General features: G+C 45.1%; 1 protein-coding gene across 3 annotated transcripts in view; it reads left to right on the top strand.

Annotated features, from left to right (window-relative positions):
- Positions 1-5,363: 5,363 nt before the first annotated feature.
- Positions 5,364-15,340, top strand: part of CCDC85A (coiled-coil domain containing 85A) — an 81,281-nt gene continuing 71,304 nt past the window's right edge. For all 3 annotated transcript variants that reach the window (XM_074908351.1, XM_074908437.1, XM_074908500.1), the window contains exons 1-2: positions 5,364-5,912; positions 8,566-9,481. In XM_074908351.1, coding sequence (XP_074764452.1) covers positions 5,694-5,912; positions 8,566-9,481 — 1,135 coding nt within the window. In that variant the 5' untranslated portion in view covers positions 5,364-5,693. The remainder of the gene's footprint in view (positions 5,913-8,565; positions 9,482-15,340) is intronic.

Here is a 15,340-nt window from a genome sequence, read left to right on the forward strand (position 1 = left end):
TTTCCGGGATGAGAAAGCTGCATGTTGTCTAGTTTTAAAAAATGCTCATAGCTGCACTGGAAATCATATTTGTGGAATTGTTTGTCATCTAGGTTGCAATAAAGCTGAAACATCATCAAGAGGGTTTAAGAATTGCACAGTGGGCCCTCGTGGAGCCAACCTTGTCCTAGGGCTCTGCAGCTCTGCTGTCTCTGCTCAGTTTTTGCTTTCTGCAGCTGTTATTGGTGTGTTGGCTTTGCTTGGGTGGAAGCCTCTCAAAGTAGAGTATGGTGAGAGGCCTTATGAAATGCCAAGGGCACGTGGTACAAGAGCTTTGGGGAACCAACTGGTATTTTGAGTCACCTTCCCTTTCACATAATGTACTGTCTTTAATCTCATTTAAAGCTGAAAAGCATGCTGGTGTATCTATACCTGTCACAGATTTATTGAGAGATACGGTATAAATAAACCAAGCCTAAGCAATGGGTTTAAGCGAGAGAATGTGAGTATAGTTCACACTGAGTTGTGAACATAACAAAGTTTGGGTTTGAACAATTCAAAGCTGCCTCTTTACTTTGACTTATCCTCAAGTCCGGACAAAAGAGGAGGATTCTGTCTGTAAACATTTTGAATATGAAGGTGTCTGTAATGAAGGATTTTGCTCCTGGCCAGCTTTAGCTAGATGGCATTATCCATAATACCCCTTGTGTGATGGAAGTGGCTGTTCAGTGAAGTAGAAAATACTGTATGGACTGACTAAGTATTAGTCTATTCATTTTTATCTGTACTTACACTCTGTGAACCCTATATGAGACTCTCTTAGGAAAAGTTGTTGTATAGTGTAGTGGGAAATATTCTTGTGTGAACGCATTAATCTAATTTATAAAGGAGGGGTCTGTGCTTGTCAGGTTGGAAAATGCAGACTCCTGCGATGGCGAAAGGGCATGAGGAGTGGGTGGATCCTGTGGTCAGTGAGTGCTTGCCCAGCACAGTGTGTTGAAAACAGGGGTTTGGCTTTTATGAGCATGGGACCCTCTCTGAGTGTCAAGCACTGTTAGGAAAAGATGAGATCCACCTGACCAAACCAGGCAAAAGCATTTTTGCCGACATGCTGGCAAACCTGGTGAGGAGAGCTTTAACCGAGGAATGGACAGGGCAGAGATAATGACAAAGCATCCAGGGAGTAAATAGTGGAGCGGATTGGCAAGCAAGGGATGCAGGGTGATGGGGACAAGCGAGACCTCTGAAATTGCACACGGGACTGAAGGGTGCCCACTGAAAGCATACACACCTAAATGAGGAGGTGCTGGGGGGACAGCATTGCCAGGGAAACTCTACTGCTTTTCCTGGGAAACAGGCCCAGTTGGAATGCCTGTACGCTCACGCAGAGAGCGTGGGGAACAAACAGGAGGAATCGAAGGTCTGTGTGCAGTTGCAGGGCTGCGATCTCACTGGGATCCTGGAGGCATGGTGGGACAGCTGGCATGACTGGGGTGCTGCCATGGAGGGCTCGAGGCTCTCTGGGAAGGCAAGGAGGGGGCAGTCGTCCTTTTTATTAGCAGTAGAAAGGCAGGGAGCTCTGCCTAGGGACAGGTGGTGAGCCAGCAGAGAACTAAAGGGCTGGAGATTAGGGGGCAGCCAGCGTGGGTGATGCTGTGTTGGGTGTCAGCTACAGACACATGAATGACGGGTAGAACATCTAGAAGCAACTGTAACTAAAATTACTTGAACTTTTCATTTTTAAAGCTCTTTCTACTTCCTTCCAATTTGGGAATGACATTTTTCAAGTCTGAACTCTTCTCAAAAATATTTTTGGAAAGTCTGAACAAAACCAGTTTAGCCATCCTTGTGTAAAATGACTGCTATGAAAGTATTCATTTGCTATGACACATTTTTGGCAGAGAGCTATAGAAGTTTTAGGGCCTTATTGGAAATGTCCAAGAGTGTTTTTCAAGTAATTATATAATTATTATTAGTTATAATAATGCTTAGAGACTCTGCCCAGTGATCAGAGACTTAAAGATAGTCTGCAAGTGGCAATGAAAAGCCAGTGCTCGCCCTCCAGGACTTGTAAGAGAATTTGCCAGCAACCATGGCTGCGTATCCGCATGTCCAGGGGTGAGCAGGACACAGCAGTGAAAATGTTACTGAGCTGGCAAACCATGGCCAGCTATGGACATTTAATTGGATGTGGGTCTGCATTGCTGCTAGCATTTGGCACACGGCATGAGAGGCAGGGAAGGGGTGCTGCCATCCACCTCCGCCAAAGGCTGCAGCGATCCCAGCACTGCAGTCCCCAAGCTCATTTGCCTGGTCTCTCTGCTTCAGCCTGTGAATGAGAATTATCCATCGGAGTAAGACAGTATGGCCAAAAAAATCAGCTTCAGTGTGGAAAATGAAGCGTTTGTTTCAGGGCAATTGTTGTCATCACCGCTGATGCTAACAGCCCAGGTGTAGGAAAGTACTCTGCTTTTGAGCAGTAAGGTGGACTATCTGAAAGGAAAGTTTAAAATTGCCAGGAAATGGGAGTAATTATGTTGCACTTTCCACTCTCGTTTTGATCTTGTTACGCAAGCGTGAGTGAATGTGAAATTAGATCCTCTCCTTATAGAAACGTTCCAGATTAGTTTCACTTGATACATATTTGGTTCCATTATTACAGCTACATTTGTCCCAAACTTTTGAAGTCTGACTTTAGGAAACTATTTCTCGTGGCCGTACTTTATGATTTCTCCTTTCACATTTGCACCTGTACAATAAAGCTGTGCCTCCTGAAGACACACGTGTGGAGGCGTTTCACATCGGTGGAGCACGCAGCATTCCCTGAAGCTGTTCATCTCAGATCCGTGCTTCCTGTGGCACCTGGCACCCCATGATCAAAAGCTGTGAAATGCTACTCCTGAGAAACACCGTTAATGTTGAGTTAAGGTGAGTGGACATTCTTTCCTGAAGGTTTTCAATTCAAAATTTCCTACATTTTCCTGTCCACTGTTTATTTAATGGAAAGAAACACATTCAAACTTTAAAAAATCTACCATCATATGACCTTTCAACTAATATACTGCTGAATTAGAAGAATAAGAAAAGCTTTTATTTATTGCTGCCATTTTCCCAAGCTGTTCTTTTTTAGTCGCTTTAAAATGGAATATATTTGGGCATAAAAGATGACAGCTCCTTTTCATGGCCTTTTACTGTATTTTTGCTGTGGCTGGTCAGCTGCTTTTATCTAAAGCTTTGTTCTTTGTAGTGGAAAAAAATGCAGAGGATTTAAGAGCGAGATAGCATTTTCAGAGAAAATAAAATTTTCACACAATACTTCGTACTGATCAGGAAATGGGATTTCACGGTGGCAAAGCCCCACACTTTGTCGAAACTCTTGTTGACAGTGACAGGGTTCACGTTCACCTTGCAGCTCAGCAAACAGACTCATCCTTTTGCGCTTCACTCTGCGGAGCAGGTACCGTTGGTAGTAGGGCTGGCAGGTAGTTCCCCTGTGCCCCGAGTAGCAGCCTGCACCTCGGGTGACACCTCGAATGCAATTGCCATACCAGGAGCTTGGCCAGTGGCTGTGAGGGGAGGAAGCCACCATGGGCTTCTGGGGCTGCCCGTGCTGGGTCATCCTGGGATCCAGTCGCATGGAACCAGAGGGTCAGGCGTAGCGCTGGGAAACTGGAAGGACATCTCTAGATGGTTCTTGGGAAGGGAAAACACAGAGGACTCTTTGGCATGGTGAAAAGGCAAAGTGTAGCCCACGGTGGATAGAGCAGGAGAACTTGCATTGTGATCCGATAGCTCAAGGAGGATTAGGAATAAGAGCCAAGGCGTAATGTTTGATATAACCCTTCTTGTGAAAACTTTTAAGTAGGACCAGATCAAAACCCAGTCCATGGCTAGTCTGGTCCTGCGGCCTCAGCTGATCTTCCAGCAGGCAGAGCAGAGTTGCCGGAGGCAGCGAAAGATGGTGATGGCGGTCGTGCAGGGCAGAGCCAGCCCTGCTCGTGCGGCCACAGCCTTGTGATCTGCCAGTGCTGGTACTAAGTACTTCAAATTTTCCCCTCACGAACGAGAAATGTTCTTTAATGATAAGCAATTATAAAATTGCGAAATTGGAGGTAGTAAGGGCTTATTAAGTGAGGCACCCTCCTCTGCCTGCGGGGGATTGTTCAGGGGGAACTAGGCAATTTAAAAATGGGAATTCAACCAATTATTCACCTAATAGTTCCAGTTCATCCACTTCTGCCACTGAGATATATCGGATCATCTTTCTTTGTAAGCAGCATGAATGGATTATCAAGTTTCATTCTCAAATCATCTGCAAGGCAGATTTCTGTAGAGCCTTTGTATCACTAAGCAAATGGGGAAATGCAAGCCTCTCATGGCACCGCGACTGAATATTCCCGAGGAAGAAATATGAATATCCCAATCTTAATTCCCGTGGGGAGCTCATCTCATGGCAGGCACCCTCCCGCTCGAGGGAAGGGTTGCGGTAGGGAACGGTGTGGTTGTGTCTGAGCGCAGCTTTGCAGGGCTCGAGTGCGCTCCCGGGGAAGGAGCGATGAGGTGGAAGCTGAGGCGGCGCTGCCTCGTGGTGATGTAATGCGGCCTCTCGCCCGCTGCCCCAGCCGAGGGGCTGGATGGAGTGATGGCGGCGGGGGGGCTGCTCCGTTTGTACCTTCCCTTCCCACATGTCAAACTCGAGTGCCGCCTCACCCGCGGGAGGGCGGACCGCGCCCGGGGCCTGCAGCCGCCCGAGGGGCGGCTCCGCGCCCACAGCTCCCGCCCGCCGCCCCTTTCTCGGGCCGCCCCCACAAGCGGCGGCGGCGGCGGAGGACGAAGACGCCGGTCCCGGGGCGGGCAGAACCGGGCGGGGACCGGGCCGAGCACCCGCCGCCGCCTTCCGCGTGGACCGCCCCTGGCGGCCAGCGCGCGGCAGGTGGCGCCCGCGAGCCGCGCGGGGCCCGCGCCCGCCCGCCCGCCCGCCCTCCCGCTCCTCCGCCCCGCGCCGCCCGCCCTCCCGCTCCTCCGCCCCGCGCCGCCCGCGCGGGCCCGCACGTGGCGCGCGCCCCGGTGAAAAGCCGCGAGCCGCCCCGCGCCCGCCACTGGCGCCGGCAGCGCCCGCCCGGCTCCGCTCCGCACTTCTGCGCTCCTCCCGCCGCCGCGGCGGAGCCCGCCATGGTGCGCTGCCCCGGGACTCGGCATCCTCGCCGCGGGGCATCCCTCCGCCGCGGGGCATCCCTCCGCCGCGGGGCATCCCTCCGCCGCGGGGCGGCGGTTCCAGCGCCGGGCAGCCTCGCCGCACGCTGCCACCGCTGACCTGTTGAAAGAGCCGGGCTTGTCGGGGCTTCCTTTGTCTTGGGCCGGTTTGGGGTTGATTTTTTGGTTTTTTTTGTGGTCTGCTGGTATTTTTGTGGGGCGTTTTGTTTTGGTTTTTTTTTTTTACATTCTCGACGGGGGAAGTTTGCTTCCGAGACTGTGGCCCGGCTTCCTCCACACCCTTTCCTCCTCCTCTTCCTCCGTTTTTCCAGAATCCGCTGCTTGGGGCCAGAAGTCATCCCTCTCGTTACCCCCGGGAGCACCGGAGCCGTCCCCCATTCCTCCGCCCCAGTCCTCCCGCGGGCTCGCCCTCTCCCTGGCGGACGGCGGGGCGGCCCCGGTAGGGCTGTAGCCCCGTGGCGGCGGGGCGCTGCCCCTGCCGGTCTCCCCGGACTGCCACCATGTCGAAAGTGGCGGCGGAAAGTTGCGGGGCGGCGCCGGCCGAGGACTTGTCCAAGGTGTCGGACGAGGAGCTGCTCAAGTGGAGCAAGGAGGAGCTGATCCGCAGCCTCCGCCGCGCCGAGGCCGAGAAGATGAGCGCGATGCTGGACCACAGCAACCTCATCCGCGAGGTGAACCGCCGTCTCCAGCTCCACCTCGGCGAGATCCGCGGCTTGAAGGTAGCGGGGTGGGCAGGGTGGGACCCCTGAAGTTGCTGCCGCGGCCCCCCGCCCGCCCCGCCGGGAGCGACCGCATCAGGTGGATGGGCTGGGAGGAGCCGTTGCCGGGGCTCGTATGCGAAGCGAGCAGGGACGGGAGTGAATAGCGTTTGATCCCGCTTGAAAATCGAGTGGCCGGTTAAGAGATGCCCAACTCTTCGGCCGGCCGTGGAGCACAGCCATCGATACTCTGCCCCAGTGTGCTTTATGCGAACGAAACCAACCTTGTCTTAGGCTTTACTGATCTTCATTAGGGTTAAAGGATCCTGGCTGAAGCACACGTGAAAGGGGAGCAGGCAGTGCTGTAGACATTCGAAAGGGTTTGTGTAGCTTACGCTGTTTTCTGTCACTGTTTTAAGATGACATACCCATCTGCCAAGCAGTCTGGTGGGTTGCTGAGAGAGTTGGTCGTGTCCAGGATGCAGTGCAGTGTATGGCAGGTGATGGCAAACCCTTGGACTCAATTTTGGGATGATCAGAACCAATCACTAGCTCATTGTCTGAGAAAGGCGCCTATGATAATGCATCTCTGATCAAACTGTCTCCGATGGTACACTTCTGCAGACTACAGTCAGAGGCAGCCCTAGCCTGTAATGATTTATCCCTTCTTAATTTAACTCTTTTGTTGGATGAGAAGCACAATCCCTAACGTTTCCTTCCCAGTTTTAAGGATTGGGAAGCTAGTGTGACTCTTTACAGATAATTACCCTGGTGTAGCATGTACACATGTGTTATAGCCTTAGAAACTTAACCTTAAAGTAGGCATGGCTACAAAACATTTTCTGCCTCATTGCTCTGAGAGAGGACATAGCTTTTAGGAAATTCCTTTAGGTTGGAGGGAAGGAGGGACACAGAGATGCAGTGTGGCCTTGTGAAGTGTTATGTGAGAGTACAGTAGAAAAGAGTTCTTCGCTTGTAGAATGGCTTTAAACAGCTAAATTATTGAGAAAGTGTCTTCGATAATAATGTGTGGCATAAAATAAATAGCATGTGGGGGAAGACTGTTCCTGTCTCCCAAGTTTTCCTGTTCTGCAAAGTACGAGTGTGTGTGTTCTCTCCATCTTTTTGACAATATATGGTGTCTAGGGGCAAAAAAGACCCATCCATGATAGTACTTATAAAAATAAAGCTTACATCTTAAATGTAAGTTAAATTTCAACAATAGTATCTTTCCCCCAAGTTATGTGCAAAGTTGTTGCAACACCAGATGTATTCATGCATCTACCAGATCAGTAACAAAGCACACCAAGATGTGTAGGAAGGTGTAACAAATTCCTCTCAATTCTGAGCTCCTTAAGTGATATTTAACATCTACCTTTTGTTCAGATGCCTCAGCTGGAACTTTTTAGAGGAATTAGGGAGAAGGAGGTTTTGAGCCCTGCGTTGGTGTCTGGACATCCACCTCCTTTGTCCTGTGTGCAATAGCTGGTCCATAAGTGAGCATGAGCAGGTGTTCCTGGTTTTGGTGGATGGGTGCCTCCTGCTTCTGACTGATGAATTGTGGGCTTCCACAACTTTTTTCTTCCACCATGGGGTCATTTTGAATATCTCTCACCAGCACTGATGAGGATACCTTGTTGTAACAGCCTCATGGAGTTTTTTCCTTTGTCAAATGTGGATTGAAGTTGTTCAAGTTCAAAGCTCTTTTGAGGCAAGGATCTGACAAAGCCCCTGCATGCCTGCACAGAAATCCAGTGGAGTTAAAAAAAGCTTCCTTTTCTTAAGAAACAGTGCTAAAATGGTCTTTCCATAAGGCTAAATTTTTAACAGTTGTGGCTAATCTCTACTTCTAATATTGTACATAAGAAGGAATAGATATTTAGATGGGAGAAAGATAACGACAAGCCAGTTTAGTAAAACTAGGAGCATAAAATACTGAAAACATTTACTGTGGCATATTATTCTGCTGTAGTAATAACTTGAACATTTTTGCTTCAGACTGTTCCTCACTTAGAGAAGGGCATGGAATCATATATTTGGTTTTCTTAGGAGTGAAAAATCTATTAAAGCAGATTATTGAATTTCATAGTGGTTGAAGCAATTCTGATTAAGTGGTGACTGACAAGGTTCTTGTATGCAAACTTGAAATAAAATCAAACAAAACCTAAATTTTTTAAATCTCTGAAATGTTCATCTTTATATGTGATATGCTTCAGGGAATAGAGAGTATAAATGTGAATAATTAATTATTTAAGTGAGATTACAATTTCTGATGTACCTTGCAGTTTTATTCAGCAGTAACTCACAGGTGAATATTTCTCAAGGGAGTGAGATCATCATGAGAGTGCTTACGATCTGTGCTCAGTTTGGGAGCTAAATTATTCTGATACTTAGCATGAAAATTAATTAAGAACACGAAACTTTTATGCTGTATCAGAAGTTAGTCTGAACCCTTCAAGATTAGCTCCACATTACACTTACTTTTTACTGGACAGCAGTGTTGTTTGAAGCCTGATGCTGTTATAATATGCCAGATCTACACAGGCAATTATGCCTCACTTGAGTGCTTAGATCATGGGTTTATAGCAATGCTGTTCACTGGCTTGTGTAACGGTGAGGGTGTACTGTTAAATCTTTTAGACACTTCTCTGTCATGATGATCTTTCTTTTAAAGGATATCAACCAGAAGCTGCAAGAAGATAACCAAGAACTGAGAGACCTTTGCTGCTTCCTGGATGATGACAGGCAAAAAGGCAAGAAGGTGTCCCGTGAATGGCAGAGACTGGGCAGATACAGTGCTAGCGTTATGCACAAAGAGGTTGCCTTATACTTGCAGAAGCTGAAAGAACTGGAAGTGAGACAAGAAGAAGTGGTTAAGGAGAACCTGGAGCTGAAAGAATTGTGTGTGTTGCTGGATGAGGAGAAAAGTGGTGGAGCAGGCAGCCGGAGCTCTATTGACAGCCAGATCAGCCTGTGCCAGTTAACCACGACGAGTACTTACATAAGAGATGTTGGTGATGGGAGTAGTACTTCTAGCACGGGAAGTACAGACAGTCCAGACCATCATAAACATCATCCAAGCACTAGTCCAGAACATCTTCAAAAAACCCGGGGTGAAGGAAGCCCTGAGCATCAAAAACACAGGAGTATCAGCCCAGAGCACCTGCAGAAGCCCAGGAGTTCTGGCAGTCCTGATCATCACCTGAAAGGACCAAGTCCAGAACATCACAAAACCATTGTCAAAGCACCTGACCAACAAAAGCACAGCAGTGGCAGCCCAGAAACTCTCCCAAAGCACGTTTTGAGTAGTAGCCCTGAACACTTTCAAAAGCAGAGGCCTGGTAGTAGCCCCGAGCATCAAAAGCACAGCAGTGGCAGCCCAGATCATCTTCAAAAGCACACGCCGAGTGGAAGTACAGAACATCTCCACAAAGTGAGGGGTACGAGCCCTGAGCATCTCAAACAACACTATGGAGGAAGCCCAGAGCATCTCAAACATCTCAGTGGAGGCAGCAGAGAAGGTACCCTCAGGAGACAAGTTACAGATGACCTGTCACCTCATCACCGAAGTATATACAATGGAATGAATGGTGGGTCAATACATGTAGTGAAAACTTGCTTTGAAAATTGCTACGGTAGTTTCAGTGCTATTTCTGGGAAAGGAATAATGTTTTATGTGAAATGAAAGTTAACAGGTCTGGCGTTACCATTATTCTGTTAGCAAGAGAATTAATTGGAGTATACTATACGTGTTTGTTGGTCCAACAGGCATTGGGTGGATTGAACAAGTAGAGGAAAAGTGCATCTTGAGTGTTGGTGTAAGGCCTCCAGAAGCCTTGATTCTGCTCGGTGGTTGGTGGATGTAAACTCTTTGTCCCTGGGTAGATTTCCATTTATGTCAGAGAGGAATTGTGTATATTACTTGTCCTGCCTATATCTGAGTCAGCAGAGTGGAGGTGGATGTCTCCAGCTTCATTTCCACATACCCAGCCTACCCTGTCTATAGCTTTACAGATTTAAAAATTTCCTTTTTACTGACGGAAGGCTTCTTGTATCCTTTTCCGTAAACTCTGGAAAACACCTCAGATGAAGAGCTAGACTCAATGTGAACGAATCTGGTATCTCCTAAAGCTTTTCAAAGCCTTGAGTTTGCATGTGTTTAATTACCATCAATTAAAAATCAAGGAAGATCTTGACGGTTGGGCTTTTTTGTGGTGTTATTGCTGCATTTTAGAAAGATACCCAGTCAGCATGCCTAGCTTTTAAGAGCTGCGTATCCTCAGTGATTGAAATTAATTACTTTTCTGAGATAGTCACAATTTAAGTATTTCTGTATTTTGAAAGACAAGTGGTTACAACAGTATTGAAATGAATGAAATATAGCAAATGAAATTAAAAACAAAGTTCAAACATTCTACTGTACTGTAGAAATAACTTTTTACAGACGTAGCAGAATTTCCATAGTCTACTTGATTTTGTTTCTTCTATGTGTTTTGAGATGTTTTGATAAAAAATGTTAGCATCATAGTTGAAAAGCCATTTCTCAGACCTTTACACTTAGATTTGAAGTCAAGCTCGGAAGAAGGTGAGGATTTTGATGTAGTAAATTGTCTTGGATGGAGTTTATGTGTTCCATTTTATAAGCAGCTGTGAAAAGTTGTGTTGACACCGGTGGAACTGACCACTTGTTGGATCTGCTTGTGAGGTGGAGGAGACAGTGAGCTCTGTGCTGGGTGCTGTCCTCGTCATTTCTCTCATCGCTCTCTCACATGGGTCCGTTTGCCTGTCATGATTAACTCAGAGAATGCTTTCAGTTAAGATAACCTGCTCTATACAGGGAAATCCAGAATGCTTTCAGTGAAATGCATATGCTTGACAGGGCTGACAAACTCTGAAGTGGTAAGTGTAGAGACTTCTCTTTTTAAATGATTAATAAGATGAAGGTATGACAACTGTGTGAAGATCTGTAATACATAAGTTATAAAAGTTGGTCTTAGAAAATTTCCAGTAAATCCTGTAGTTTTTTCTGTTTAAAATTGACTTGGCTGTAAGTAGCCTGAAATATGGAACCAGACTTCCTAGAAGTAGCATCTTAGTTGCACTCGTTATGTTCAGCAATCCAGTCACTGGTGATGTAGAAAGGTGCTCTAAGGTGTTAAATTATCTGTTTTAAAAACTCACACACAGCCGAAGATATTGTTTTTCTCCTCCCAATGTGGTGAGCTTTCTGATTTATTTTTTTTTTTGTCCAAATAGTCTTGCTAAGAACTCAGCTGTCTTATTAACAGTGTGATGAAAGCAGTTGTTACTTTAAACCTGAATTGACTGGTGACCTTTGTGCAGAGTATTTCAACTATCTACAATTTGGACTCGAGCCACAAGATGCTGCAGAGGGCAGCTGGTGATTTGGGAGTCTGTTTATTTACTTTAATCAGAGCTTTGCATGTCCTACGCTTTATATAAGCATTTTTGCAGAGGACTTCTCTCACCAGTAAATTGTCAAACCTCTCTTCTTTCATTCATATTTATCTAACTTGAAGCAAGCATGAAGTTTAGTTCTGACATTCGTCTGACCTTGGTCAGTGTTAAAACTGTTGGCAGCTTTGCTCTGAGGTAGAGGCCTTAAACTTCAGAAGAAGACTGTCTTCACAGCGAGGCTGTTTTGTTTTGGGTTGTGTTTTGATTTTCTCAGCTACTGTGAAGTTGTGGAGAAGAAGGGTTAATGCAGAAGTGATCCAAGTGCTGACTATTACAACTTATTACTGTTGTGGAAGTAATGTGTAAATCTTAATGTGGATGTTGTCTGTATACTTGTATACATGAACCTGCTGATGGAGTATAGATGAGGAACTGTGCATTGAGCTGTAATGAAAATCCTGATCTTATCCATCTGTTGTAAGGACTGGTGAAATTGTGAAAACATGAGTTAGAAAGTGGCATGGAAACCTGGCCCTAAGCTCTGGTGAGCAGTATCAAAGAATCCTGTTCGTGATTTTTATCCCAAAACAACGTAGTAAGTGTACTATATCGTGTTGGTAGAACCTCATTTGTTTTAAAATTTGGAGTATATCTAGCTAGTAGATGTTTGATTGCACATCCATGTGATTATTTTGCAGGGCACTTTTAATCTTATTGCAGGACGTGTGGACTGTCATTTGAGCAGCAAGAGTGGAACATTTGTGGTGCCGAATAGCAATGCCTAACATCTTTTGATTCCTTTGTAAATAAAGAAATAAAATAATAGATTTTAACCATGTAATCAGAACTTAACAGACTCAGTACAAGCGTGTCCCATCTTCTTTGGACTTAACTGGGCTCTGAATCAGGTTTGAGAGGAGAGTGTTTTCTGCTGCATGTCAAACCTCATTCTAAGAAGTACTACTCTGTCTACCTGAAATTGCTGTTTCTACCTGGAAAGCGTGTTTGCCAACAGCTGAGCTATTTCTGTTGAAATGAGAGCTTCCATATGCTGCTAACAGCTCCCATTCTGGTCTTGTCAGCACTGGCGTGATCACAGGGAAGCCATGTGTTCAGTAGTGTACAGCTACTTATAACAGAATGCTGACTCTTTGTGTGGGGAATGGACTTATTTGTGGGTTTCTGAACCAAACTCTTAAGCTAAAGTTAAAGCAATTGCAATATAATATGACAGTGCCATCAGAAACATGATTTGTAGCTGTCGTCTGCTTTCCAGGATATGGTATATGCATTAATTATTTGGGCTTCATGCAAATTTTAAGCTGTCATGAGGTATGCGGGCAGTTACTGCAGTCTGAAGTCCATAGGTGCAGCTGAAGGAATAAAGGATGAGGAGATAACATTTCCTTTCATAATTCTTCTCATTTCCTATGCTCAGAGGTTTGATCTTGGTATTTTCGTGTATGACATGTCAGCTTTCATTTATAAAATTTATAAAGCTTTAAAAAAAAACTAATTACTTCAGGGTTCTCCTACATATTTTTTTGAAATGGGTGTCCTCAGCCTTTGGAGTGACAGAAAATGAGATGCAAGAGCTAAATTTGGCTTGATGTTTGATAATTGAAAACATATGTATTTCATTTTAAAGGCTCTAACCAAATAAAACATGATAATCTTTTGCTGTGATCACACCTAAATGTTCTGGGTAGTGAGTACAGAGGTATTTGGGATAGAAAGATGGCTGGAATTAGAAGAGAAAATAGCACCAGTAAAAACATTTTAAAGAGAACATTTATGCAGCCTAGAATAATACACGGCAGTTTGACACAAATATGTGGGGTTTAAGTGCCTCTATATAAATTAATGTGCTTTCAGCATTTGCAATCTAAGTAGTGTTTTTTCTTCTAAGCACTTTATTGTAAACTTTCTATTTTAAGAAGTCCTTTGTTTCACTCTGGGCTTTGACTTTTGTGTGAAAGGAAGGTATCAGAAGGCTCTTGTACGTGCTTTTTTGCTTCCTGCTGAGGTTATTAATGAAGAGAAGTAAAACTGCTGACTAACGCTAGGTCTGCTGCTGGAGGTGTGAGGGTTCTTACAGAACGAATGCAACAGCACCTCTGCTTGAACAAAGGTACTTGTAGGCTAAATGGAGACTCAGCTTAAATTTTGAACAATTTCTGCTATAAATGTGCCTCTTAGAAGGAAAATAAAATTGGAAAATACTGCGGTGGGTGAAAAGAGGAAACTGCAGTGTGATTTCAGAGAGAAAAAACTTACAATAATGTTACCGAGTTAACTGATACCCTGTGTGGAATAGCTCACATCCTGCTGGCCAAATAGTGAAATGATGTCATGTTTCGATGTAAGTTTGTTTACATGTTATATTTCTTAAAGCTGAAATGGAAATAATTTGCCTGTCATTAATAGCAGTGTACAGTACTTCGTGTGTGACTTTCCTGATGGCACCCACCGCTGTACATCTGCCGTTGGGAGCCTGGTACAGCATTACTTACTGTTGAGAGGAACCTGTTGTATAAACAAAAGCTACAGGACTGATAAAATTTTTTACTTGCCGGTATGACGTAATTACTACTTATTTCAGAAGTTTATTATTTCAAGTGTAGAGCTCCTAAACTTTATGTCAGAGTCTTTCAACTGAATTCCATAGGTTGTATGTCAAACTTTTACATTAGTTTTAGCTATTACACACTATAAGACAACTGGGGCATGATCTGTGAATGTGTATGTGACTATGTGACTAGAGCATGCTGCATTTATTAGCAAGCGTTTTTTGTGGAGTAATTTATCAAGTTAGAAATGTGGCTTGCAATATCAAAACAATGAGCCTACTAGAAACTCATGTTGTGGGACTTTTTGGGAGAAGTTTACACTTACGTATCCTTAACTTCACAAGCAAAACCAGTTTTGGTTTGAATCTTTTAGTATAAGGTGGATCATCCTTCCAGCAAAACTATTGACATGTTAATGGGAAGAGTGCTGCCTCTCCTTATAGAGAAACTTGCCTGTGTTCAAACCGTTCTATGGATGTTCCAGCACTCTCATGACTGAAATGTTCAGTGGAGGGTCAGAGCAGCAAACAGGCTGGTGCTGATCACAGAGGTTTGCTTCTGTCCCTGTCTGTTTGCCGCTGGATAGGCAGTGGCACTGCACATTTTGGTGGGAAGTACAGGACGGATTGAGCTGAACAACCTCTCTTGTTACAGGAGTATAAATATGCCACAGCCATGTGTGATACACAGCACTTTCTGTGGTCACTGCTTTCAAGTTCTATACTTTTTCCTTTTTACCTTAGGTTTCATATCCTGATACACAGATGTCTTTGTTCTTCAGTAAACACTTCATGCTAATTCAGTCTTTCTTTGATGGAAGCAAGAATTGGACTAGGGAATATAGATAAGATACATGATGTTTAAGCATCGCCAGTATACCATGTATCTTTTAGCACAAGGTCTGTGTTAGTCCATCATGAGTGCGTGTGTGTGTTAATAAGTTGAGAGGGAATTGGTGCTAATTATAGAGCTTCTGCCATTGAGTGGGTTAGTCATTCCCTGATGGGTTCATGTGGCACAGCACAGTCACACAGAAACGTTGATAGACCCCCCTCAGTAACTCTCCTTCCAGACCTGTGAATAGTGCCCTTACCTTCCAAGCATTTAACCAGTATGAAGTGGAGCTTGGCAGCTCTGCTGGCTGGCTGATGCATTTGAGACGGGTGGCCATGTCTCTTGGTGCAAGTGTCTGTTGGAACTTCACTGACATTTGACCAGGGCCGTCCCGAAGTGCAAGGCTCACCATAAATCACAGGGCTGTTATTGGTGGGGTCTTGGCAAACACCTGCAAGCCAGCGCTTGTTCGCATCCCCCACATTGCTGAGATGGATCTGACCTACTGATTTTTCTTTTCTTTTGCCTGTTTGATTGTATGTTTTTAAAAATAATGTATTTTCTGGATAGTGAGTGGGAGTTTGTTTCGGTATGTACAGAAGACAATAGAAAAGCTTATTTAGTTTT

The sequence above is a fragment of the Athene noctua genome, chromosome 1, assembly GCF_965140245.1.
Source record: "Athene noctua chromosome 1, bAthNoc1.hap1.1, whole genome shotgun sequence".
Lineage (NCBI taxonomy): Eukaryota > Metazoa > Chordata > Aves > Strigiformes > Strigidae > Athene > Athene noctua.